The 25,000-nt window shown below is 43.7% G+C and overlaps 1 protein-coding gene across 1 annotated transcript in view; it reads left to right on the forward strand.

Moving 5' to 3' along the window:
* The window catches only part of LOC109912814 (dedicator of cytokinesis protein 9-like), a 274,157-nt gene extending 249,213 nt beyond the window's left edge, over positions 1-24,944 (forward strand). Inside the window, exons 27-33 of the mRNA XM_048598409.1 lie at positions 1,601-1,779; positions 8,757-8,873; positions 11,131-11,254; positions 13,993-14,126; positions 19,531-19,639; positions 22,789-22,855; positions 24,191-24,944. Coding sequence (XP_048454366.1) covers positions 1,601-1,779; positions 8,757-8,873; positions 11,131-11,254; positions 13,993-14,126; positions 19,531-19,639; positions 22,789-22,855; positions 24,191-24,251 — 791 coding nt within the window. The 3' untranslated portion in view covers positions 24,252-24,944. The remainder of the gene's footprint in view (positions 1-1,600; positions 1,780-8,756; positions 8,874-11,130; positions 11,255-13,992; positions 14,127-19,530; positions 19,640-22,788; positions 22,856-24,190) is intronic.
* The last annotated feature ends 56 nt before the right edge of the window (positions 24,945-25,000 follow it).

Below are 25,000 nucleotides of genomic sequence, written 5' to 3' on the forward strand. Positions count from 1 at the left end.
AAGAGGCTATTCTGCCCATTGTGTCTGTGTTGGCTATTTGAAACATCTAAATATCTAGTACCACTCCCCGTGCTCTTTGCCTGTAGATTTTTGTTCAAGTATTTATCCAATTCCTTTTTGAAAGTTACTGTTGAATCCAATTCCGCCAACTTTATGGGCAGTGCATTACGTGCTAAGTAAACTCGTCTCCCCTCCCGTTCTTTGGCCAGTTACAATAACTTGGTGTATTCGCCTGCCATTGGAAACAGTTTCTCCTCATTCAGCCTGTAGAGGGCCCTTGATGAATATTGTAGCCATCTCATCTGCCCTAGTGTTTGCATTGGCCTGTAATTGTAATAATGCTAAAAACTGACATCCAAATGAGGAAACGTTGGCGTTTGATCAGAACAGGAAAGGTGCAGAGTTCGCTCCTAGAGGGTAAAGTGGAAGGCAGGAGTCCATCTCATTGCCATTGGGTGAGCAGTTGTGGATGAGCTACTGCAGATGTTGTAAGGATGAAGTAGGACAGATGAGCATGAGAGACCAGGACAGTAGATCAGAAGTCACAGCTGTAATCATCCCTTACACAGTGCGTTGTTATGTTCTGGGATGCTGAAAGGACAGTGCAAACAATTTCAATAGGAACTTTCGGACAGAGTTTAGATAAATATTTCAGCAGGCGATACAGACTCGATGGGCCAAAGGGTCTTTTCTGTACTGTATGATCCTGTAGCAGATCTATGGCAAAAGAGCAGAAAATAGGAACAAAAACAGAGTTGCTGGAAAAGCTCAGCAGGTCTGGCAGCATCTGTGAAGGAAAAAAACAGAGTTAACGTTTCGGGTCCAGTGACCCTTCCTCAGAACTGGACCTGAAATGTTAACTCTGTTTTTTGCTTCACAGATGCTGCAATCCTGCTGAGCTTTTCCAGCAACTTTGTTTTTGTTCCTGATTTACAGCATCCGCAGTTCTTTTGGTTTTTATTGAGCAGAAAATAGGGACTGATTAGGAGAACTCTTTCAAGGAGCCAGCAAACACACAGAGGGCCAAATGGTCTCTTTCACTACAGTACGATACTGTGACAGTAGTAGATAATTATAGAGCTTTGAAGTTGCACTGAGGAGGCTGAAATCTGAATGTTGGTCAGTTTCTATTCCTGTTTGATTCATCAGGTAAGGCAGAGTCTCCCAGCTTGGATTGGCTTGTAGTTTAACAGTGATTTGAGGGTGTGACTGTGGGAAGAGACAGCAAGCGGCTGGCTCATTCATTAAGTTCAATTTCAGCTGAGCAAAAACTGAACCGAAACTAAGGTTTTGGTAGAAAATATTCTGGAACCAGCTGACCTAATGCTCATGAAGGGGAGAAATAGTTGTTACTTCCCATTTTTTAAAAGAAATGGAATTGCACAACACAGTTTCTTGTGACAAAACCTCCTTAAGTTTGAAAGAAAGGATACAGAATGTTTAATTATAGCTGTTAGTGGTCAGAGCAATTTCTGTCTCCAGTAAGTATATAACGAAACTATGCACTATATTTAAATGTCCTACTTCTGTGGAGCGTTCAGATTTTGAAGACTCTACATTTTTGCAATCATCGTTTGTCTTTACTGTTTTAAATCTTCAGACTTGCAGCTGGATTTTACACTGACGGATGACTTCTGCAAGAACCATTTCTTGGTGGGGTTGTTACTAAGGGAGGTTGGCAGTGCATTGCAGGAGTACAGAGATGTACGTCAGATTGCAATCAGCGTACTGAAGAGCTTGATGATTAAACACACCTTCGATGATCGCTACTTAGCTAAGGTATGCAGAGTCACACAAATCCGCGCTGGTGGAGTGCAAGGATGCCTGTAGAGTTTTAGGTAAAATGTGTGCTGTCTTATAAATGGAGACCAGTTGAACAAGAGTGCTCTGAGTCAATACTAGCCTCCCATGTGGAGGTGCCGATGTTGGACTGGGGTGGACAAGGTCAGAAATCACACAACACCGAGATATAGTCCAACGGGTTTATTTGAAATCACAAGCTTTAGGACCGCTTCATCAAGTGAAGTACGCTACCATTTCCCTGCATAATTCCTTCAAAGCCAATATCTGGAAACCCGATGATCTATGTATTGACCATACTCAATGAATGAGCCACCACATCCCTCTGGGCTCGAGCATTCCAAAGATTCACCACACTCTGAGACAGTGCCCACTGATTCTAGACCCTCCAACCCCACCCACAGCCAGAGGAAATCTCTTTCCTATATCTGCCCTGTCAAGCTCTGAAGATTTTGTTTGCTTCAATCACTCATTATTGTAAACCCACAAGACTACAGGCCCATACCCCTCAACTTCTCCTCTTATGGCAATCCTACCATCCCACTGATCAGTCTAGTGAACTATCATTACATACCCTCTGTGGCAAGTATAGCCTACCTTTGATGTTTAGGGTGGGAATCCCCAATGTTAGGGCCTTAAGCAGCTGAATTGTTTAAACAGCCTGTTCCCTGACCCAGCTCTATTCAAGAATTCAGTCATCTTGGATTCTTCAGCTGTCCAGATCTCCTCTCCTTTTATCTTCTGTTAACATCGAGTGAACACAAAGGTTGCTTCTCCCTACTCTCTCAACTCTCAAAGGGATTACATCCAGAGTCTGAGAGCTTCCTAAATAATTGTAGGGTGTAGGAACCCTATATCAACACTGCAAATAGCCCCAATACATTTCACACCCCCTTAACTACTTCTGTCTATGTGCCAAACAAATACTGAAGGTCGGAGCCTGGGAATTCTGCGGCAAGTAACTCAGCTCCTGACTCCCCAGTGAAAGCCTCTCCACCATTCTCGAGGCATAAATCAGGAATATGATGGAATACTCCCCATTTGCCTGGATGGGTGCAGCTCTAACAAGACTCAAGAAGCTTGACACCATCCATGACAAAGCAGTCCATTTGACTGACACCACATTGACCACCTTCAATATTCCCTCTCTCCAAACCTGTGACCACTACGACCTAGAAGTAAAGAGTTTGGGAAAAACCCCACCTTCAAGTTCCCTCCTTCCTGACTTGGAAATATATGAAGCTGTTCCTTCATTGTCACTGAGTCAAAGTTCTGGAACCCATTCTCGATCAGCAATATGGCTTCTCCAGTGCAGTTAGAACTGGCCTTGCCAGAGATGCCCAGTTCCCACAAACAAATCAAGAAAAAGCTGAAGTTGCTGCACATGAAACGGAAATTGATAAAAAGTTGTCAAAAATTAACTTTAAAATGTCCGGTGGGGCAGAATATTTCCATGCCCACATTGAGATGCATTCCCTTAGTCGCATGGTTTCTGTGGCTGGGTCATGTGACTGCAGTCACTGAGATTTTACCCACAGTACAATTCCAAAGTCAGAACTAAAGGACTCTGGAATATTGGGAAATATTTGCTTGGGAGCAAGTTGAGGGAGCTTTAGAAGAAAACGAGAAAGCCTGCATTTCTTTAGGGCCTGTACCAATCTTTCTCCCCAGCCAGAAAAGTAATTTACAGCCAAAGAAATGTTTTTGCAGGGTAGTCACTGTTATAATTGCTGATGTGAAGATGCCAGCCAATTTGTATACAGCAAACTCACACAAACAGTAACGTGAAAATGGCCAGATAAACGTTTTTGGTGATGCTGATTGAGGAATAATTTTTATTTTAAATTCATTCGCTGGATGAGGGTATTGCTGGCTTAGGCCAATATTTATTGCCCATCCTTAATTGCCTAGAGGGCAGTTAAGAGTCAACCAGACTGCTGTGGGTCTGGAGTCACATGTAGGCCAGACCAGGTAAGGATGGCAGATTTCTTTCCCTCAAGGACACTAGTGAACCAGATGGGTTTTTTCCAACAATCGGCAATGGATTCATGGTCATCGTTAGACTCTTAATTCCAGATTTTTTTTTCTTGAATTCGAATTCCACCATCTGCCATGGCGGGATTTGAACCTGGACCCTAGAACATTATCTGGGTCTCTAGATTAACATTCCAGAGATAATACCACTGGGCATGGAGGAGCCACCCCCTGCCTGTCTTTGTAATAGTCTAATTGGATCTTTTACATCCAGTTGAGATGGCAGACGGGGACTCAATTTAATGTCTTCTCTGAAAGAACGCGCACCTCTGAGAGTGCAGCACTGTGTCACTACTGCACTGGCAGCATCAGCCTAGAGTTTCCCCATCAACGGTCTGGACTGGGCCATGACTCATGGTCTCAGACTCAGAGGAGATAGCGGAGTCTCTGGCTGATAGGAGGTTAAAGGAAGAGCGATGATCAGAGATCGCATTTGAGTTGACGGGGTTTGTTTTGAGGACTGTGGTTGTGCTGAGAGTGATCTTCTGAGGAATCTGTTATTTGACTAGTAAGAGTAAAATGTTTGGGAATTTTAAAGGAGAATTGAAAGAGGGGGGCATTCATAGAATGATGGAGATGGTGTTATCACCTATTGAGGATCTGGGAGGAATCCTTGTGACTAAATGGAGCTAGGAACAGGGGATTATGTGCTAATTAAGGGATAATTGGCCAGGCACTTGACAGGGTACGTATTGTATATTGAAGACTAAAGTCACCACAATCTCGGAGGATCATAGGGCTACTGTCTCATTAGAGAAGGTCAACTAGTCGTGGTTTAATTTGAGGATCACCACGTCTCAGCAGAGGGTTGACATTGAGAAGGTGGGACCTCTGTAGTGACCTCAGCTGATACAAGAATTGAACCCACACTGTCAGTGTCTGTGCATCACAAACCAGGCATCCAGCCAACTGAGCTAGCGACCCCCAATGAATATACACAGGGAACATGTAACCAGTGTATTTACAAGATTTACAAGAATATTTACACGTAGACTCTTCCTAATCAACCTTTAACCTCTGACATTTAACAATTGGGGCACATTTGGAGAAAGATTGGGGTGAGGTGTGAATTGTAGAATGACAAGGAACTTGAGTTAAATACTGGGGACTGGGTAGGGTGAGTCCTTATGAAGGACTGGACAACTGCGATCTTTCAGCTTAAAACCTTTTACAAATAAGATTCTGAAAAACCAAAGCAGTCTTTCCTGTTTCCACTGAGTTGGGGGAAGGAAAGCTCAGACTATTGCGGGAAGGGTGTGGAAGGTGAGGTAACAGCATGTGACTAGGAGACACGGAGGAGGCAGCTCACTGTGGATCACATTGACCTTCAGATAACCCTGGAGCAGAGGGAGCTCAACCAAGGGAAGTAGACGGGATCTCAATTTAGTGTCGTGTTTGGAATGTTGTCCTTGCCCTGTACTGCATGGAAGATGTTGTCCTGAGGTACTCTGTACCTGAAACCTCTCGATCTGGAGCAGGGGTTCGATGAACAAATACATCCAAACTGACTAAGGTTACCTACAGGGAGCCTGTTGTAATACCTGAAAATGTCGTATTAAATTAACACCGAGTAAACAGCATCATGTTAAACCTTTATAAATTAGCTGTTCACTCACCTGAGGAATGACGTCACATCCCTGGAGAGGGGGCAGTGGAGATTTATTGGGATGGAAGGGGCTTCAGTTATTTGGAGAGGCGAGAATTATTGTTCTTACAGGAGAGAAGCTTAAGACCAGATTTAATTAAGCCATTCAAAATAGTTAAAGGGTTTCGATAGAATAAATGTGGAGAAACTATTTCTGTTGGTAGGATAGTTGGTAACTCAAACCCATGGATTTAAGATAATTGGCAAACAGAGGCTTGGGTAATGAGAATGGTGAGAACAGATGCTATGGTAACTTCCAAAAGGAACTTGGTCAAATACTTCAAGATATTTTGGTTTACAAGGTAATGGGGGAGAAAACAGATGAGTTGGGACTATTTGTTAACCTCTTTCAAAAATCAGGTACAGCACAGGTATGATGGGCCAAATGGTCTCCTTCTATACTATTTGATTCCACAATAGTCTGAGCTTCCCTTCCCCCAACTCAGTGGAAACAGGAAAGACTGCCTTGTTTTTCAGAATCTTATTTGTAAAAGGTTTTAAGCTGAAAGATCGCAGTTGTCCAGTCCTTCATTTTCCAGAAACGAGTTTCATTAGGTTTGTCCATGTGTAGTTTCTATAGCAACAAAAACAGAAGTTGCTGGAAAAGCTCAGCAGGTCTGCCAGCATCTGTGAATAGAAAATCAGAGTTAACGTTAACTTTGATTTCTCTCTCTCAGATACTGCCAGACCTGCTGACCTTGTCCTGCAACATCTCTTGTTTCTGATTTACAGCATCCATTCAGTAGCTCGGCATCACCACCTGGTGGAAGGATGAAATATTGCAGCGGTTTCAAATGTCATTGCCACAAGTCAACTTCAGAATTTGTGAAAGGTGAAAATCTCTGGGCGCTTAGACTGTCAATCCCTCCCCACCACATGCAGTACAGAAGGTAGCAATTCTGCTTATCATGCTTGTGCCAACTGTTTGAAAGACCTGTCCTATTATTCCCATCCCCTCCACTTTTTCTATGTAGCTGGAAGCTTTACCAGTGCAACCACTATTTGCTTCCCTTTCAAAGTTAACTATTAAATCTACTTCTGTCGACCGTTACAGCAGAGATTTCTAGTTTATTAAAAAAAGCTTGTGGGCAGTTGGGTGGTGGGAGTTGGGAGGTCACATTGTGGTTGCACAGGACATTGTTTAGGCCACTTTTTGAGTACTGCATTCAGTTCTGGTCTCCCTGCTATAGGAAGGATGTTGTGACACTTGAAAGGGTTCAGAAGAGATTTACAAGGATGTTACCAGGGTTGGAGGGTTTGAGCTGTAGGGAGAGGTTGAATAGGCTGGGGCTATTTTCCCTGGACCGTCGGAGGCTGAGGGGTGACCTTACACATGTTTGTAAAATCATGAGGGGCATGGATAGGGTGAATAGCCAAGGTCTTTCCCCCAGGGTAACAGAGTCCAAAACTAGGGTGGATAGGTTTAAGGTGAGAGGGGATACATTTAAAAGGGACGTAAGGGACATTTTTTCACGCAGAGGGTGGTGCATGTATGGAATGAGCTGCCAGAGGAAGTGGTGGAGGCTGGTACAATTACAACATTTAAAAGGCATCTGGACAGGTACATGAATAGAAATGGTTTAGAGGGATATGGGCTAAATGCTGGCAAATGCGACTAGATTTATTTAGGATATCTGGGCAGCAGAGACGAGTTGGACCCAAAGGTCTGTTTCCGTGCTGTACGTCTCTATCACTCTATGAATCTCAGAACTTTAGTGTTTTGAATTGTGTTCCTTATCAAGACTGGAGAGGGAGCAGAGTTAACGTTTCGGGTGCAGTGATCCTTCTGTTGTGCAGTATGGTCACTGGACCTGAAACTTTAACTTTGCTTTCTGTCCATAGATGCTGCCAGAGTCTCTCCAGAAATGTTTGTTTTGATTTCAGATTGCCAGCGTCCATTGTTTAATCCTGATGGAGAGTGTCTTTCTGCCCCTGTTTTGTGCAGTGGTGAAATTTCGAACCCCTTCACATTTTGACTTTGAACCCTGAGGTAATATCCCACCCCAGGGTGCACTGCTTGCTCTGTGCCTAAGCAATGGATTAGCAGGTAAAGCTCTTACCACTGAGTCAGAAGGCTGTGGGTCCAAGTCCCAACGTAGAGAATTGAACAAGAAATTTAGGCTGACGTGGGCAGCACAGCTCAGAAGGCTTGCTGCACTGTCAGAGGTGCTGTTTTTCAATTGAGACACTGCAATATCTGCTCCGTCAGGTGTATGTAACAGATCTCACATACTATTTAAAAGAATAACAGTGGACTCCTAGTTCTTATTGGAGGAGGCAGCTCACTGTGGATCACCTGGACCTTCAGATAACCCTGGAGCAGAGGGAGCTCAACCAAGGGAAGTAGACAGGATGTCAGTTTAGTGTCATGTTTGGAATGTTGTCCTTGCCCTGTACTGCATGGGAGATGTCGCCTTGTGGTATTCTGTATCCAAAACATCTCAATCTGGGGCAGGAATTCAGCCAGCAAACACATCCAAACTGACTGAGGTTACTGCGTCTGCTTACATACAGGGAGCCTGTTGTAATACCTGAAAATGTTATTTTAAATTAACAGCGAGTGAACAGCTTCACATTAAATTCTCATAAATTAGATGTGTTCCCACTTCAGGAATGATGTCACATCCCGAGAGAGGGGCACAGTGGTGATTTATCAGAATGGAATAAGGATGAGGGGGCTTCAGTTATAGTGATCATTGCATCACTAATTGGGTAGCACCCTGGTACAAGGGTTAGCACTGCTGCCTCACAGCGCCAGGGTCCCAGGTTCAATTCCAGCCTCAAGTGATTGCCTGTGCGGAGTTTGCACATTCTCCCTGTGTCTGTGTGAGTTTGCTCTTGTTTCCTCTCACAGTCCAAAGATGTGAAGGTTAGGTGGATTGGCCATGCTAAATTGCCCATAGTGAGCAGGAATGTGCAGACTAATTGGGTTAGCCATGGGGGAAATACAGGGATAGGGTGGGATGCTGTTTGGATGGTCAGTGTGGATGGGCCAAATGGCCTCTTTCCACACTGTAGGGGTTCTATTTGTGGGAGTTCGCTGAGTGCAAGTTTGTTGCTTCGTATCCTACACCACAACAGTGACTACACTATGAAAGTTACTTCATTCATTGCAGTCTCCTTTGAGACATCCTGAGGTTGTAAATAGAGCTGTGGATATGCAAGTCTTTCTTTTCACTGTTTCATTATAGTGCTTAACAGGTGGTTCAGTATGCAAGCAGTATTTCTTAGCTTCCAGAATAGATTTCTTATCATGAAGCTGTTTCCCCTCTTCCAGAGTCAGCAGGCCAGAATCGCCACTTTGTACTTACCTCTCTTTGGCCTTCTGCTTGAAAATGTACAGCGGATCAATGTGAAGGATTGCTCTCCATTTCCCATCAACCAGTCCAGCAATGTGAGTAACATTGTCCAAACGGCTTGTGCTTGGAACCAGGCGAATGGTTTCAGTCTGCACTGTTCCTCATCACTCTGGCTCTTTTTGTGCCTCCACGTTGCAGTCTCGAGGCTGGAGATTATGAACTAGTTTTCTGCAGCTGCTGCGTTGGTTGCATTTCTTCCCATCTGAACATTTTCCAAACATTGAGTGAAATTGATGTATGTTAATTGAGTGGGCAGAACTGTGACCAATGTAGTTTACTGCGGGGCACTGTGAGCTTGTTCAAGTTTGAATGCAGTGAAGATAAGTCAAGAGTCCTTTTACCGCGGTAGGAAGCGAGGTACTGTGGAAGTACAGAAAGATTTAAACACCCAATTTGCACAAATTACTGGAAAACAATGGAGAGGTACAATAAAAAATGAGGAAGGTTGGTGACGTTAATGTCAGGGGTGTTGGAACCCAACAAGGTGTAAGTTAGAGACAAAAACAGAAATCACTAGATAAGCTCAGCGAGCCTGGTGGCATCTGTTTGACCAAGGTGTAAGTTACATGGTTTGTAGATTTCATTTGGAGTAATTGAGCTGTCACCTTCAGGAAGATATGTGGGCCTTTGAGGGATTACAGTGTAGATCCATCAGAGAGGGGCTGTTTTAATTTTCCGTGTCCTAGTTAATGGAGGATTTACTAAAAATTACAAAATATAAACAGAAAATTTTGGAAACTCTCAGCAGGGCAGGCAAGATATGCAGAAAGGGAAGTGGTGTTGTGAACATTTCAGCTCAAAGATCTTTTATCAGATCTGGAACAACTGAGAAATTTAATGGATTTTAAGCCAGTATAGAGGCTGAATAGATTAGAATTGGGGAAGGGAGAGGATGGAGCAAAGGAGAAAGTGTGAAATGAGTTGGATGACTTTAGTGATTAAACAGCATTTGGTGATTATCTCACAAAGAAAAACAGAAATTGCTGGAAAATCTCAACAGGTGTGGTAGCATCTTCAGAACTGATGGTAACTAGGAATATGTTGTATCTTTATGCAGAATATTGGATGGAGGGAGGGTGTAAGGAATAAACGATAGGTGGAGATAGAGCCCAAAGAGAGAGAAGAACAGCTGGACAAACAAACGAGTGAATAACGGTCAGCCTAGGGGAATGAATGGCTGCTAACGGGGTCTGTTAATGGCTAACAATGAGTAATGTGTAACAGCAGACTGATTTCTGTTATTGTTTCTGAATTCCAGCATCGGCAGTTCTTTGGTCTTTTTTTAATTTAGCGGTTATGTAACACCTTTGACACTGAAACATCTCGGGATGTTTCCTAAGGAGTGATTTCAAACAACATTTGACCCCAAGCCATTATCTGAACGAGCACCATCTACAAGTTTGCTGATGACACCATCCTGGTGGGATGGATATCTAACAACGACGAGTCAAAATACAGAAAGGAGATAGAGGGCTTGGTGTCATGGTGCAGTGAAAACAATCTGTCTCAACATTGGCAAAACTAAAGAACTGATCATCGAATTGAGAAAGAAAGGAGGAGAACACGCCCCCTATCTACTTCAACAGAACTGAGGTTGAGAGAGTGAAGAGCATCAAGTTCCTCGGAGTGATGATAGCCAACAACCTGTCCTGGACTTCTCACATAAATGCAACAGTCGAGAAGGCATAACAATGCCTCTTCTTCCTCAGGCAGCTCAGGAAATTTGGCATGTCCATAAGGTCTCTCACCAACTTCTACAGATGCACCATTGAAAGCACACTGTCTGGGTGTATAATGGCCTGCTATGGCAACTGCTCTGCCCAGGACCATAAGAAACTACAGAAGGTGGTGTGCACAGCCCAGACCATCATGGAAGCCAACCTTCCATCCATTTACATGGCTCGCTGCCGCAGAAAGGGGGCCAACATCATCGAAGACCCATCGCACCCTGGTAATGACCTCCTACAAGCTCTTCCATCAGGCAGAAGATACAGAAGCCTGAACACACACACCAGCAGGTTCAGGAACAGCTTCTTTCCTGCCATTATCAGACTGTTGAATGGACTGTAGCCTCAAATAATGTAACCTGCAATGTAACCTATATGCCTCTAAGTCTTTTTGATGTGTACATCCTTTGCTTGCTGTGATCTGCCAATACCGCTCATAAACAAAGCTTTTCACTGTATTTCGGTACGCGTGACATAAAATCAATCCTACTAGGAAATATTAGGACAGGTGAACAAAAGCATAGTTGGATTGTTGATAAATAAATAGTTTTGTATTTTGATGTAGAGTGGAAAAGAGGAGTCTTCATTCAGTTTACAAGCAGGAAGTACCATGCTGACTCCACAGAGACCAGGAAACACGCTAGATAACAGTGTCCACAAGGAAGTGTTTGGTGTTATATCGGGCACAGGTGAGTAACTCTTTCGTTTCATTCATGATATTTGTTCCTGGGGTTATGGGTATCTCCAGCATCTGTTACCTATCCCTAATGGCCCTTCCTGTACATTTCAGAGGGGAGCTAAGAGTCAGTTTGTGGGTCTGGAGTTACATGCTGGCCAGGCAAAGAGATGATGATAGATTTCCTTCCCTGAAGAACATTAGTTCACCAGACAGGTTTTTGCAACAATCAGTAGTCTCATGGTAACAGTTACCAAGAATATCTTTTAATTTCTGATTTATTTTGTTTTGTTAATTACATTTACTGCTGGGACTTGAATCCATTCTGTCAGAGCATTAATCTGGGCCTCTAAAATACTAGTCCCATGGCAATGCCACCATGCCACCTTCTTAAAGCTGGATGTAGTATGCTTCCACTACTGAGTATTTTGCCAGGAACCATTTAAAATAGGGTGGGTGCAGAACCCACTACCTTCTCACCAATACCCACAATTACTTTGGAGGGTGGGCTGGTGCTGAATTAGGCAGCCCATCTACCATATGTAAGTAAATAATTATGAGTCAGCTGAGTTTGATAAAAGCTGAAATGCCCCTGATATTACCCTTCTCACACACGGTGTGAAGGGCTGGATTGGACAGTGGGTTTTCCTTTGCTTTTCTCAATGAGTTCTGGGGGAACAGCACCTCATGTTCCACTTCAACACTTTACAGCTTTCAGAGCTCAACAACTTCAGAAAGTGACCTCTGTCCTCCATTTTGATCACCACCTCTACCTGGCTGTGTCGTGTTGACTTTGCTCTCAGCAGAGCAGCCCCATTGTCTCCTTCTGCGAACTTATCATTTACGCCCATTTTACATGTCAATCTCTCCTTTGCCATCAATAGCACTGCCTTTGTCGTTTGGGCATCATCACCATCTGTTCCACTCCCTCCTCCTCCCTCTCTGTCAGCAACATGAAAGGCACCATTTTGCGGCTCTTTCTGTTCCGAAGAAGAGTCGTCCTGGACTCCAAATGTTAATTCTGTCTCTCTCTCCGGATGCTGCCAGACCTGTTGAGTTTCTCAGCTACTTTGTTTTTATTTCAGATTTCCAGCATCCACAATATTTTGCTTTAATTTGGCATTTTTATTCCTTACAAGTTTTAAAAAGAGCAGGAAGGAAGGGGTTACTAATTTCCAAAGTTGCCTGTGCGCATCAGGGGCAACAACCGCATAATGCAGTGATCCCCTCACTTCCTTGCTGCGTAGACCTGCAGCCCAACTCTGCCCCCTTCCCTCAGGTCGCTAAACCCTCCCCCCTGCCCACTGCCCCTTATTTAGCTGAGTCCGGGGCCAAACAGACTTCTTGAGATTGGCTGCAGTTCCGTCAGTGCCCACTACCAAACTGTGGCGCTTTTTGGGGTTGTCAGGCAGTCGGATTGGTTTGGCATTTCCAGAAGATGGGATTTCTGCTACTGAGGGGGTGGAAGTCCCACTTGGAACCAGTTTAGCCCATATGTGGCAAACCAGGCCTTTTCCCAGCTGACCCCGACTTCCCTTCTGGGATTCCAAATTGGCTGCAAGTGCATCTCCATAAATTTACACTTTTCCTGCAAGATCGTGCTGTGGCTTTTGCTTTTAACTCAGTCTTACCAAAACTGTTTCAGAGATAGTAGGAACTGCAGATGCTGGAGAATCTGAGATAGCAAGGTGATCAGATTTCATTCAGATCTTCAGATTTCTGAAGAAGCAGCCTTCCTGCTCCTCTGATGCTGCTTGGCCTGCTGTGTTCATCCAGCTCTACACCTTGTTATCTCTCTTACCAAAACTGTACCTGCTTGGAACTGCATGTACAAGGAGTAAATACACAGCAGGGAGGCCCGTGAAGTAGAATAAACTTCATGCTGTGTACATGTAAATGGGACACTTCTTAACGCTCCCGGTGCTAGCTCTGCAGCTCAGTTGGAAGGTACAGCAACTCTGAGTCAGAAGCTGTTGGGTTGGGTCCCACTTCACAGTGTTAGAACCATAGAAATGAGGCAGCACAGAATGGAGCCATTTGGCCAGTCTTGTCCATGCTGACCCAAAACACCCAGCTGCCCTTTATAATCCCATCTTCCTGCGTGTGGCCCGTAGCCCTGTAGCTGACAGCACTTAAGGTGCAGATCCAGGTACTTGTTAAAAGAGTTTAGAGTCTCTGCCTCCACCACCAAATCAGACAGTGAATTCCAGGCACTCACCACCCTCTGCATAAAAACATTGTTCCTCACGGCCCCTCTAATCCTTCTGCCACTTAGCTTGAAACTGTGACCCCTGGGTTTTGAACTCTTTGCCAAGGGAAACAAGTTCCTCCTGTATACTGTATACCTACCCCTCACAATTTTGTAAACTCAGCCTTCTCAGTTCCAAGGAAAGCCAGTATCTCCTTGTAGCCCTGGCTATACCCTAGAAATGTGCACTGCGATTGGTTGGGATGTTCCTGGTGCAGTAATGATTGAGTTCTGCATTGTTGGAGCTGCTGTATTTTTGAAAAGATGTCGCTATCATTTTCCTTCAGGGTGATTCCTAGCCAGTCATCTGCCAGAAATCAATCATCAAGTTCCTGAAGGGTTTGCAATCCTGTTATGTGCCATTCATCAAAAACATCTCCACATGGGATGTTGGGACTTTGAAATTTAGTCATGTTGTCAGGTATTGTTCAAGTTTTTTAAATGTCCATTACCTCAGGAATGAAAAGACTTTGCTTTTCTTCCCCATGTTGATCTACTGACAGCTTCTCCTCATGGATCGTCCACTCCGACTATCAGTGTAGTGAAGCATGCGGACTCCAGAGGCTCTTTGATCAGCACTGACTCAGCCACGAGTCTACCAGAACGCAACACTGAAAAGCGTAACTCCCTCGATAAGGTAGAATTTCACCTCAAAAGTTTTGTGTTGCAGAACAAGTTAACTGTTACCGAGATGCTTCAATATTAAGTAACTTGTCTGTTGTATTATTTACATGGTTGGGCTGGAATTTGCTGGAATGGATCAACTCTTGACGTTCTTCATTCCTTGGGCTTTATACCCCACCCCTTCAACTCAAATAGTTTCTCCCTGGGTGGGAGGGTGCGCTGACAGCAGCACAGTGAGGGCAATGGAGCATCTGGGACCTGCGTGAACAACAGAACCAACAGTTTGTTTCCTTAACCAGTATTTTTCTATTGTGAAAAAAAAACATGAAAAACAGGGAAGGAAATCAGATGTATTAGATTCAATCTGACCCAAAGCGAAACATAGAAAATAGGTGCAAGAGTAGGCCATTCGGCCCTTTGAGCCTGTACCACCATTCAATATGATCATGGCTGATCCCGCAATCTCAGTATCCCATTCCCACTTTCTCCCACACCCCTTGATCCCTTTAGCCGCAAGAGCCACATCCAGCTCCCTCTTGAATGTATCTCATGAACTGGCCCTAACAGCTTCCTGTGGGAGAGAATTCCACAGGTTCACAACTCTCTGAGTGAAGGAATCCTTCCTCATTTCAGTCCTGAATGGCCTACCCCTTATTCTTAGACTGTGACCCCTCGTTCTGGACTTCCCCAGCATCGGGAACATCCTTCCCACATCTAGCCTGCCCAGACCCATCAGGATTTTATATGTTTCTGTGAGATCCCCCCTCATTCTTCTAAACTCCAGTGAGTACAAGCCCAGTCAATCCAGTCTATCCTCATATGTCAATCCTGCCATCCTGGGAATCAGTCTGGTGAACCTTCGCTGGACTCCCTCAACAGTAAGACTGTCCTTCCTCAGACTAGGAGACCAAAACTGCACACAAAACTCAAGGTGTGGCCTCACCAAGGCCCTGTACAACTACAGCAAGACATCCTTACTCTGATACTCAAACCCTGTCGCCATGAACGCCAGCATGCCATTAGCTTTCCTCACTGCCTGCTGCACCTGCATGCCAACCTTCAGCGACTGTTCCACCATGACACCCAGGTCTCGTTGCACCTCACCTTTTCCTAAACTGCCACCATTCAGATAATGATCTACCTTCCTGTTTCTGTGACCAAAGTGGATAACCTGACATTTACCCACATTATACTGCATTTGCCAAGTATTTGCCCCCTCAGCCAGTCTATCCAATCACCCTGCAGTCTCTTAGCATCCTCCTCACAGCACATTCAGCTCAATGTCATCTGCAAATTTGGAGATTCGACATTCAATTCCTTCGTCCAAATCATTAATGTATATGTGAAGGGAAGGAAGACTGGATTAAAAGAGAAAAAAAGAGGAAAGAAAATAATTTCTGTTTAGTTTTTGGTACCTGTTAATTTTCAACCTGAATAAATTTGCCTCTGCACTTTTTAATTACTACTTTGGCAGTTATTAATAATTATCTATTTGTAAAAGAGTCCTCACACTGTTAAGTACCACCTTTAGGGTCCTCTTGTGGTGCAGTGGTAGTGTCCTTACCTCTGGACTGGGAGACCTAGGTTCAAGTCTGCACCTGTCCCAGAGGTGTGTAACATCACTGAACAGGTAGATTAACAAAATATGTCACCACCTTTAACTTCCTGTGGTGAGTTTAATAGGTAATTATTTTGTAAATACAGCAATTACTCGACCTACGAAGAGATTGAGGACGAGCAGCAGTTTTTTTGTGAGGCTAACTGTGGAGCGGAGAGCATCATCCAGTAACTTGAGATGTTCCATAATTCTCAGGGAAATCTCTTCACTGCCACAGGTTGCTAGGGGATTTACTGTTAGTTTTATTCATTCATGGCTAGGCCAGAAAGAGTCAAACACGTTGCTGTGGGTCTGGAGTCACATGTAAGCCAGGCAGGTGAAGATGGCAGATTTCCTTCCCGAAAGGATGCTAGTGATCCAGACGGATTTTTACAAAGTGATTATGTAGTCTAGCATTTGTTTCTAAATTCAGGATTTTTATTGAGTTCAAATTTCATCAGCTTCTTTGGTGGGATTTGAACCCATATCCCATGATTAGGGAGTTGGCCAGCACAGTTAACTGGATGGCTGATCTCTGATGCAGAATGACACTAACTGTGTGGGTTTCAATTCCTGTACTGGTTGTGGTTACCATGAAGCTTCCCCTCTGATCGAGGCATTTGGACAGGCATGTGAACAGGCAGGGGAGATAGAGGGATATCGGCTGAAGGGATTAGTCTGGCATGGCAACATGGTCAGCACAGACATAGTGAGCCAAGGAGCCTGCCCCTGTGCTGTGCTGTTCTATGTTCTATGCCCCAAAACATTACCCTGGGCTTCTGGATCACTAGTCCAGCAACACTACTGTCTTCCTTGTCAGAAGGCTGGTGGAGTTTACCTTTTCAGCAAATTCTGGGCCATCTGTGATTGTCTTGTGGAAACACTGTTTGAGAGTCTCAATGTGACCTTGCCTCCTTTCTGCTAACAGAGGGAAAAGCTCATTAGGAGACACTCTGCTTTTGCATTGCTGACTAACAAAGAAGCTGAGGAAAGTTCAAAATCAACACGACGGAACTGTGTTACTATGGATTTTTCCATTTTAACTATCCCGGTCCTGCCAGAGAAAATCTTGCATGCTGCTTTGTCTCTTGAAGTATTTGCCTCTTGCTTGTGTACCTGAATTCCTGTGTGAATATGTGAGTAGACTGGACCATTAGTAGCAACTCCAGTAACAGTCTCCAGGTCAGAGGCTGCAAATTCCATGTTGTGTAATCCGCTTCCTGCCTTGCCAAAGCCTCTCCAGCATCTACAAGGCATGAGGCAGGAGTGTGATGGAATACTACCCACTTGCAGCCCGTTTGGATTATCAGCCCATCCGCCAGTTTAATAATTCACTCCTGCCCCCAGTGGCACACAGTGAATGCAAGTGTAAGTACCACATACAAAGTTACACCACATTATTTCATGAGGGCTCCTTTGCTAACATTTTCCTGACCATAGGAACAAGGACAAGGGCAGCAGACACATTGGAATATCCCACCACCTGCACATTCCCCTCCAAGCCACTCAACTTGGAAATACATCACCGTTCCTTTGGTGTCACTGGGTCAAAATCCTGGAATTCCCTGCCTAGCAGCATTGTGTGTTTACCTGCAGCACATGGCCAGCAGCGGTTTAAGATGCTCATGTTTCTTGGGAAAATTACGAATGGGCAATAAACAAAGATCACATTCCATGACATAGTTTCAGAAATGATGAGAATCCCTGTATTTATTTGCACATTTACACTGTTCCAGGTTCCTAATTTCAGGTTTATTTTCTGAAGGCAGTGGCTGGATTTTATCCCTATTAGAGTCCCTGTCCCCGGAGGAGAAAGTGGCTGGCAGCTGTTTCTTTTCCTTGTGAGCACGCCCCGTGGCTATAATTGGCGGCAGGTTTGGGAGAGGTGGGGGTGTCTTTGCCCCTCCCTGGGGGAGGGCTTCCTATCATTGGGAGCCGCTGGCCAATCTGATTCATCGACACCTCCAAAACTCAGTAGTGTGTGCTGCCAGTACTGCAAGGGGTCAGTTTACCTCACTTCGCTAAATGGTTACTTTGTGAGGCAGTATGCTGTCAACAGCATGGGTTCAAATCCCATCACTGACTTGTACCTGTGCCTGAGTGTGGTGACCCCCCCCCAGCCCAGGTTAAATCACCACCAGTTGTCTCTCTCTAACAAGCAGCCTTATGGCCTGGTAAGACTATGGTGATACAGTACTGTAGGAAGAGAGCCAATGAAGATCATAGTTGCCCCAACAATCTCCATCCTGTGCTTTTGATAGGGAGAGATCCCAGACTCTGTGGGGTGGAAAATGCAGAGTTGACTCCTTGACTGAATCAGAGGGGTTGGTAGTGCCCCCAGTGTGAACAGTACAGACCCCTTCCACTTTATGCCTGTGTTCATGTCGGCCTATAAAAGCAACATGTCCACGTTGTTGCATGTTATTTCAAACAAACCTCATTTAGCCACTTCCTTACCGAAACATAGAGGTGCCTGCCCATTTTACATTGTACAGCGGGTGAGCTTGTATTGGGCATAAAAACATGACAAATAGGAGCATAAGCGGGCCTTTTGGCCTGTTGAGCCTGCTCTGCCATTCAATAAGATCATGGCTGATCTATTTGTGGACTCAGGCCCACTTAACCTCCTGCTCATGGAAGTGATGGGTGACCTACCTTTATACCTGCCCCACCCTCAGCCCCCTGTCCCTGTGTGTGAAACCCAGCCCCATTCTTGGAATGTTACTCTGGGTGGGTCTGTGTAATGCTTGAATTGGTTTGAGGGGGTTGCGGGGGTGGGGGAGTTGCGGGGGGGAGGGAGGGGTGCGGTGGGGGGAGCGGTCAAACACTTTCCTTGCATTTTTGTTGACTTTCTGGTTTTAATTATGCAGAATGGGGAAATTAGAAGCCACAAAGTATTAACCTTAGACCTGTGGAGTGCCTTTACACAGTGTGATGACTTCATTTAACTGGAGTTGCTATTAATGTCAGTGTGTCCTTAAGATTGTTTTGTTTACTGTGATAACTGCAGTTTGTGTGTGAGTGATGATTATGTGGGAGTGAAACCATCCGATAAGTTCTAGCTTTTCTCACTGCTCACATCAAAGATGAAATAGAACCCACTGTCAATATTCCCAGGGAGCTTTCTCAGAACCTGTACTTAGTTTGAATGCAGAAACAGACATAAGATCACTAACTAACTGCAGTTGGAGCATCTGGAAAGATTTTCCTTATTCACTTGGCCTTCTGGTGAAATTTCACTGATGGAAACCTTTTACACATGGACCTTTGTCTTGACAACGTGAATTTGGGGAGTTGAAGGTTATTGGTATAAAAATGAGCCCGAAAGCTTTAACCCACAAATTCAGAGCACTTTTCGAGGTGGTTAGTCATACGCTTGAAAAGGAAATTTTTGCAGGGCTATGGGGAAAGAACGGGGATGCAGTGCAATTCAGTGAAACTTTCTGATGGAAAATGGATTTTCAACAGATTTCAGAAACATTTATTCCCTTGCCAGGGACTTTGTTTCTCCTTTTCAGTTATCACGTAACTGAACGCTGCTGTTTGAAGTGCTGTGTAGACTCGCATTGTTTGGCAGTTCTTGTGAAGCTGTGTAAAGAAGGAAATTGCTTTTTGATCATTGTTTAAACCTTCCCAAAAAAAAATCATGTTTGCAATACTATAAACCCTTCGCTGCCCTTGTAGAAGGGTTCCCTGTTGTTTAAATCATGTTTTGTTCCCTTTCAAAGAAAGCAGTGAACTTTTTATTTAAATTGTTTTTGTTTTCTTTATTGGTGTTTTCCAGTTTAGATCCAATGCTAATGGTGTATGTCTCTCTCAGAATCATAGCTGTGTCGGGGGCTCTCTGATACGATGTGACAAACTGGAACAGACAGAAATACGCAGTCTCCTCATGTGTTTCCTACATGTGCTAAAAAGCATGTCTGATGGTAGGTCCATTAACGTCTTTATTGTAATAACGTGGAGACAAAGCCTGAATTTGATGAGCAAATTAAAATCAGTTCCTAAACTCAAAAGCAAAGTGCTGCACACACTCGATTCCAGAAATAAGAGCTGAAAATGCTGGAGAGAAGCTAATGTTACTGATGCAAGATGTTTCCCTGAAACTGATGAAAGGTCATTGCTCTGTAATACCAAGTCTGTTCCTCTTCAGTTCCCAAATGCAATTTTTCCATTGGAAAATTGGGAATATACATTTGTTTGTTTTTAAGAGTTGACAGTTTACAATAATTTGGGAGCGATCCAAAAGGCTGTGACTCTGTTGTCTGGAAAAGAGAAAGTTGGCAGTGACAATACCAAGGTCTTTAGAAATACAAAAGTTTTCAGTAAGATCAACGTAGGGAATATTTTTACACGTGCGGGAGTTCAAAACTGCAGGCCGTAAAGATAAGACAGTGACTGCTATCTCCAGCTGCGAATTGAGGAGAAACTTCTTCGTCCAGAGAGTGGTGAGAATGTGGAATTCACAACAATATGAAATAGCTGAGGCAAACAACACTTAATGGGAACCATGATGTGGAGGTGCTGGTGTTGGACTGGAGTGGACAAAGTCAGAAGTCACAGGACGCCAGGTTATAGTCCAACAGGTTTATTTGAAATCACAAGCTTTCGGAGCGTTGCTCCTTCGTTAGGTGAAGTGGAGGGAAGCACACAGGCACATTACCTATGTGCTTCCCTTCACTTCACTTGGTGAAGGAGCAGCGCTCTGAAAACTTGTGATTTCAGATAAACCTGTTGGTCTATAACTTGATGCCATGTGACTTCTGATTTAATGCAAAGCCAGATGCCTTTTTATCCCGTGGACATACTGTCTCTTATTATCCATTCCTAATTGCCCTAAAAAAAGTTAGCACACCACCACTTCTCGAGGAATGGGTTGTAAATGTTCACCCAGTCAGTGATGCCACAACTAGTGAATGGATAGAACCAATAAACACATGAGGGAGAAGGAAATAGAAGGCTATGCTGATAGGATGAGGTGAAGTAGCATTGAGGGGACTGCTGTTGTGAAGCATGAAAACCAGCATAGATCACCTGGGCTGAATGGCCTGTTCATACTGGTGGTGTTAGGTAGGTAATTGAAATGCATTGCTGCTGTTTCCTTAGACAAATCATTATGAATACCCCTACTCCCGGGCTTTGATATGAACATTCAGAATAGTAATCATCACTGTTCTGATTGCGACCTAATTTCCTGCCTGTCCCCCCCCGATATCCTTGTTTGTTAAGAATTGATCTACATCTGTCGTGATCCTTCCAATGACCCTGTCTCAACCACCGTCTGGTGAGGAGAATGCCACAGACTCAATGACCCTCTGAGGGAAAGAATTTCTCATCATCTCCAACTCAAATAGTTGATCTCTTATTTCACATTGTATCCTCCAGTTCTGTTCTCTCCCGGAAGAGGAAACACCTTCACACCAATCACCAAGTTGCATTGCCTCAGGACCTTATATGTTTCAAATCACAACGATCAACTTATAAGATTACTATCTCTATATGCATAAGCTTAAACTTTTTCATCGCTTAACGTTCAGGAGTTAATGTCCCTCACAGATTTCCAATATTGGTGATCTACAGATTGACTTTAGAATTTGGCCTGTGCTAAGTTTTTCTTGTTACTTATTAGGGTAATTAGAGCTAAGATCAACCAGAGGTTTAGACCTTTCTAACTAATTGTTTTAATGAGCATGAAAGTACAGTAAGTTTTAGAGCTGATGACTCATGACTCTCTCATTCAGTTGTGTGACTTTCTAATTGCTTTGGGAGACTGAGCAGCCATGATTATTTCTGGGCACTATCTCAGGAAGAAATTTATTTAGGGGGCACAATGCAGATTCATAAGAATGATCCCAGGTCTTAAAGGACTTAAATTATGTAGACAGGTTGCGTAAAAGAGGTATTGTATTCCTCGAATGTAAAAGATTCAGGGGTGATCCAGTTGAGCTATTTTAATATGGTTAAGTATTGATAGTGGGGGTGTTGATCAAGTGGGCTGCTTGACCTGGATAGTTTGGAATTTCTGGGATAATAGATTCATTGGAATGCAAAGCTGGGTAAGTGTGTTTAAAATCAAGTGCGAACCTAAATTTAATATAATGATTCTTCAGTATATTTGGTCTTGTGAGAAGATAAATGAAAAGTTCTAATGCTCCAGGAGGAAATCTGGTTTTCCTTGTTAAAATGTGATAAGGTCGAAGAGGTGGAAAGTGTCATTAGGGGTTTCCTGAATCTTTGTCTGGTGATTTGATGCAGAACCAAGCAGAGGTTGGATCTTTAAATAAGACACAGGATCATGATTAGGCCATTTAGCGCATTAAGTCTGCTCCACCATTCAATCATGGCCGATATGTTTCTGAACCTCATCCTCCTGCCAATTCTCTGTAACTTTTGATTCCCTTACTAATCAAGAACCTATCTATCTCTATCTTAAATACACTCAATGACTTGGCCTCCATAGCCTTCTGTGGCAACGAGTTCCACGGATTCACCACCCTCAGGCTGTAAATTTGCTGCTCATCTCAGTTGTAAATGATTATCCCTTCTCTCTGAAGCTGTGCCCTTGGATCCTAGTGTCTCCTACTAGTATCAACATCTTTTCCACATCCACTGTATCGAGGCCTGTCTGTATTCTGTAAAAATTCAATGAGATGCACCCCCATCTTTCTAAACTCCATCAAATACAGACCCAGAGTCCTCAACCACTCCTCACATGATGAGCCCTTCATCCCCGGAATCATTCTCGTAAACGTCCTGTCGACCCCATCCTAGGATAGCACATCCTTCCTTAGATACAGGGCCCAGTGGAGAATTGATTGGATTTGGCCTGTTCCTGATCATCCCATTGTAGGTGCAAATGGGATAGAGACGTCTCAATGGATGCACTTTGTTGTCACTTCATTAGTCACTGGTAGATGTGTACATGAGAAATCATTTCAGCCATAAGTTAATATGAGCACAATTGGAAAACAGTAAACACTGGGAATACCAGATGTCAAATCAGATGACTTTACACAAGAGTACTGTTTTATTGATTATATTTGACAGAATAACGCAAACTTTGTTGTTTATTTTGTAGATGCATTGATTACTTATTGGAACAAGGCTTCTACCGCTGAATTGATGGACTTCTTTACAATCCTAGAGTGAGTGTGTCTGAGCTGATATTTTTGCATGTGCCATTCCCAACTGCAATTTTTGTGTTTTCAAGTATTCAGTGAATAGATGGAAGAAGCTTTTTTTTTTGCACTCGGGATAGGGAAACTTGGGAAGAGGTATCAATATCAGGTGGGGGGGGGGTGCTTGGGAAGAGGTCTGGCAAATATAGAGAAGGAGAAACTGTTCCCATTGACACAAGGGCACCCAGGGGGATGGTGCAGTGGTTGTGTGCCTGGGTCAGTAATAAGTTACTCCAGGAGAATATCCTGAGGATATGGGTTCGAATTCATCCATGGCCACTGATGAATGAAGGCGATGGTGTTGTGGTATTCTCGCTAGACTATTAATCTAGACACCCAGGTCATGTTATGGGGTTGCACGGTGGCTCAGTGGTTAGCACTGCTGCCTCCTAGCACCAGTGTTCTGGGTTCGATTCCAGACTTGGGTGACTGTCTGTGTGGAGTTTGCACATTCTCCCTGTGTCTGCGTGAGTTTCCACCGAATGCTCCGGTTTCCTCCCACAGTCCAAAGATGTGCAGGTTAGGTGGCTTGGCCATGCTAAATTGCCCATCATGTTCAGGGATGTGCAGGCTAGGTGGGTTAGCCATGGGAAATGCAGCGTTACAGGGATGGGGTGGGTCTAGGTGGGATGCTTTTTCAGAGAGTTGTTGTGGACTGAATGGCCTGCTTCCACGCAGTAGGGATTCTATAAAGGGTCAAGAACCAAAGGAAGTAAACCAACTGGTAAAAGGTGAAGTGACGAAAATGTTTTTTTACCAAGCTGATGACACTATGGTGGGGGTATTTAGTTGTGGTTTTTACAGGGAGTTGGATAGTTATCTAAAATGAAATAATCTACAAGGCTATGGGGACATGGCAACCACCTCAGTTGCTTTTTAAGAGAATTGGCAGGTCTCATTGGGCCAAAGGGTTTCCTCCTCAGTGATGTAGCCACTCTCTGATTTATCGGTTAGCCTTTTGAAGGTTACTATTGAATCAGCTTCCACCAGCCTTTCACACAGCATATCCCTGAGGAGAACAACTCACTGTGTCAACTCCAGTTCTTTTGGTGATCACCGTAAATCTGTATGTTCTGGTTACTAGTCCTTCTGCTACAGGAAAATGGTTTTCTCTCTATCTTTTAATAGATTGAAATTGTTTAATTGTTGCTAGTGGTGAATTATAGTTTATTATTAGTGGTGACAATTGCTATCTTGAGTTTTATTTAATTATTGAAGCATAAACCTGTTTGGTTGGGTGGTCTGTCTCTATGCTGTGGAAGAAACGTATTACTGCGCTGAATGTTACATTTCTGTCCACAGAGTGTGTCTTCATCAATTCAGATATATGGGGAAGCGATACATAGCAAGGTACTGTTACTGATTCTACTCATTGTCCTGAAATGTCAGCCAGCACTTCCATAATTTCTTAAGTTTTGAAAAAGAGAAAGAATTTGCATTTCTGTGTCACCTTTCACAACCTCGGCAACTGAGCCCCAAAGTGCTTTACTGTAACAAAGTACTTTTGAGGTGTGGTCCCTGTTGGAATGAGGTAGGTACAGGAGCCAATTTACTCCTACAACCAGCGCTTGATGATTCAAGCATAAAGCTGGCCTTCACAGTCTTTGTCATTGGTTTTTAATTTGTTTTGCGCAAAAACATACCCACCCACAAACTAAGCTGCATCGCAGATCAAAGCGATGAGTTTGACAAGTTTCTACCAACTGACCCCTGTTCGACAGGCTTGTTCAATTTGTACAAGAACAGAAAATGCTGGAGAAACTCAGCAGCTCTGGCAGCATCAGTGAAGAAAAAGCGGAATTGATGTCTCTGGTCCAGTGACCTTTCTCCAGAGCAAAGTGCTCAAGTTTCCATTTATGGCAAATTCTACAGCCCAGTAAACCTTTCACTGGTTCCCTACCTATCCCAACATGTACATTTACAAACTGAAGTGAGATCAGTGAATTATTTTTATAAGACACTTCTTTATTTTTAGTTTTGAGGACTAACTCCTTTTTCTGACAGCTTATGTAATTTAAAAATTGTGAAGCTTTATTTCAGATGGACCAGTAGACAATTGCATTTTATTAATTTTGTGCACTGTTTTGATTTAACCATTTATATTTCCTGAGT

This window comes from Rhincodon typus, chromosome 6 (assembly GCF_021869965.1).
Source record: "Rhincodon typus isolate 14 chromosome 6, sRhiTyp1.1, whole genome shotgun sequence".
In the NCBI taxonomy this organism is placed as follows: domain Eukaryota; kingdom Metazoa; phylum Chordata; class Chondrichthyes; order Orectolobiformes; family Rhincodontidae; genus Rhincodon; species Rhincodon typus.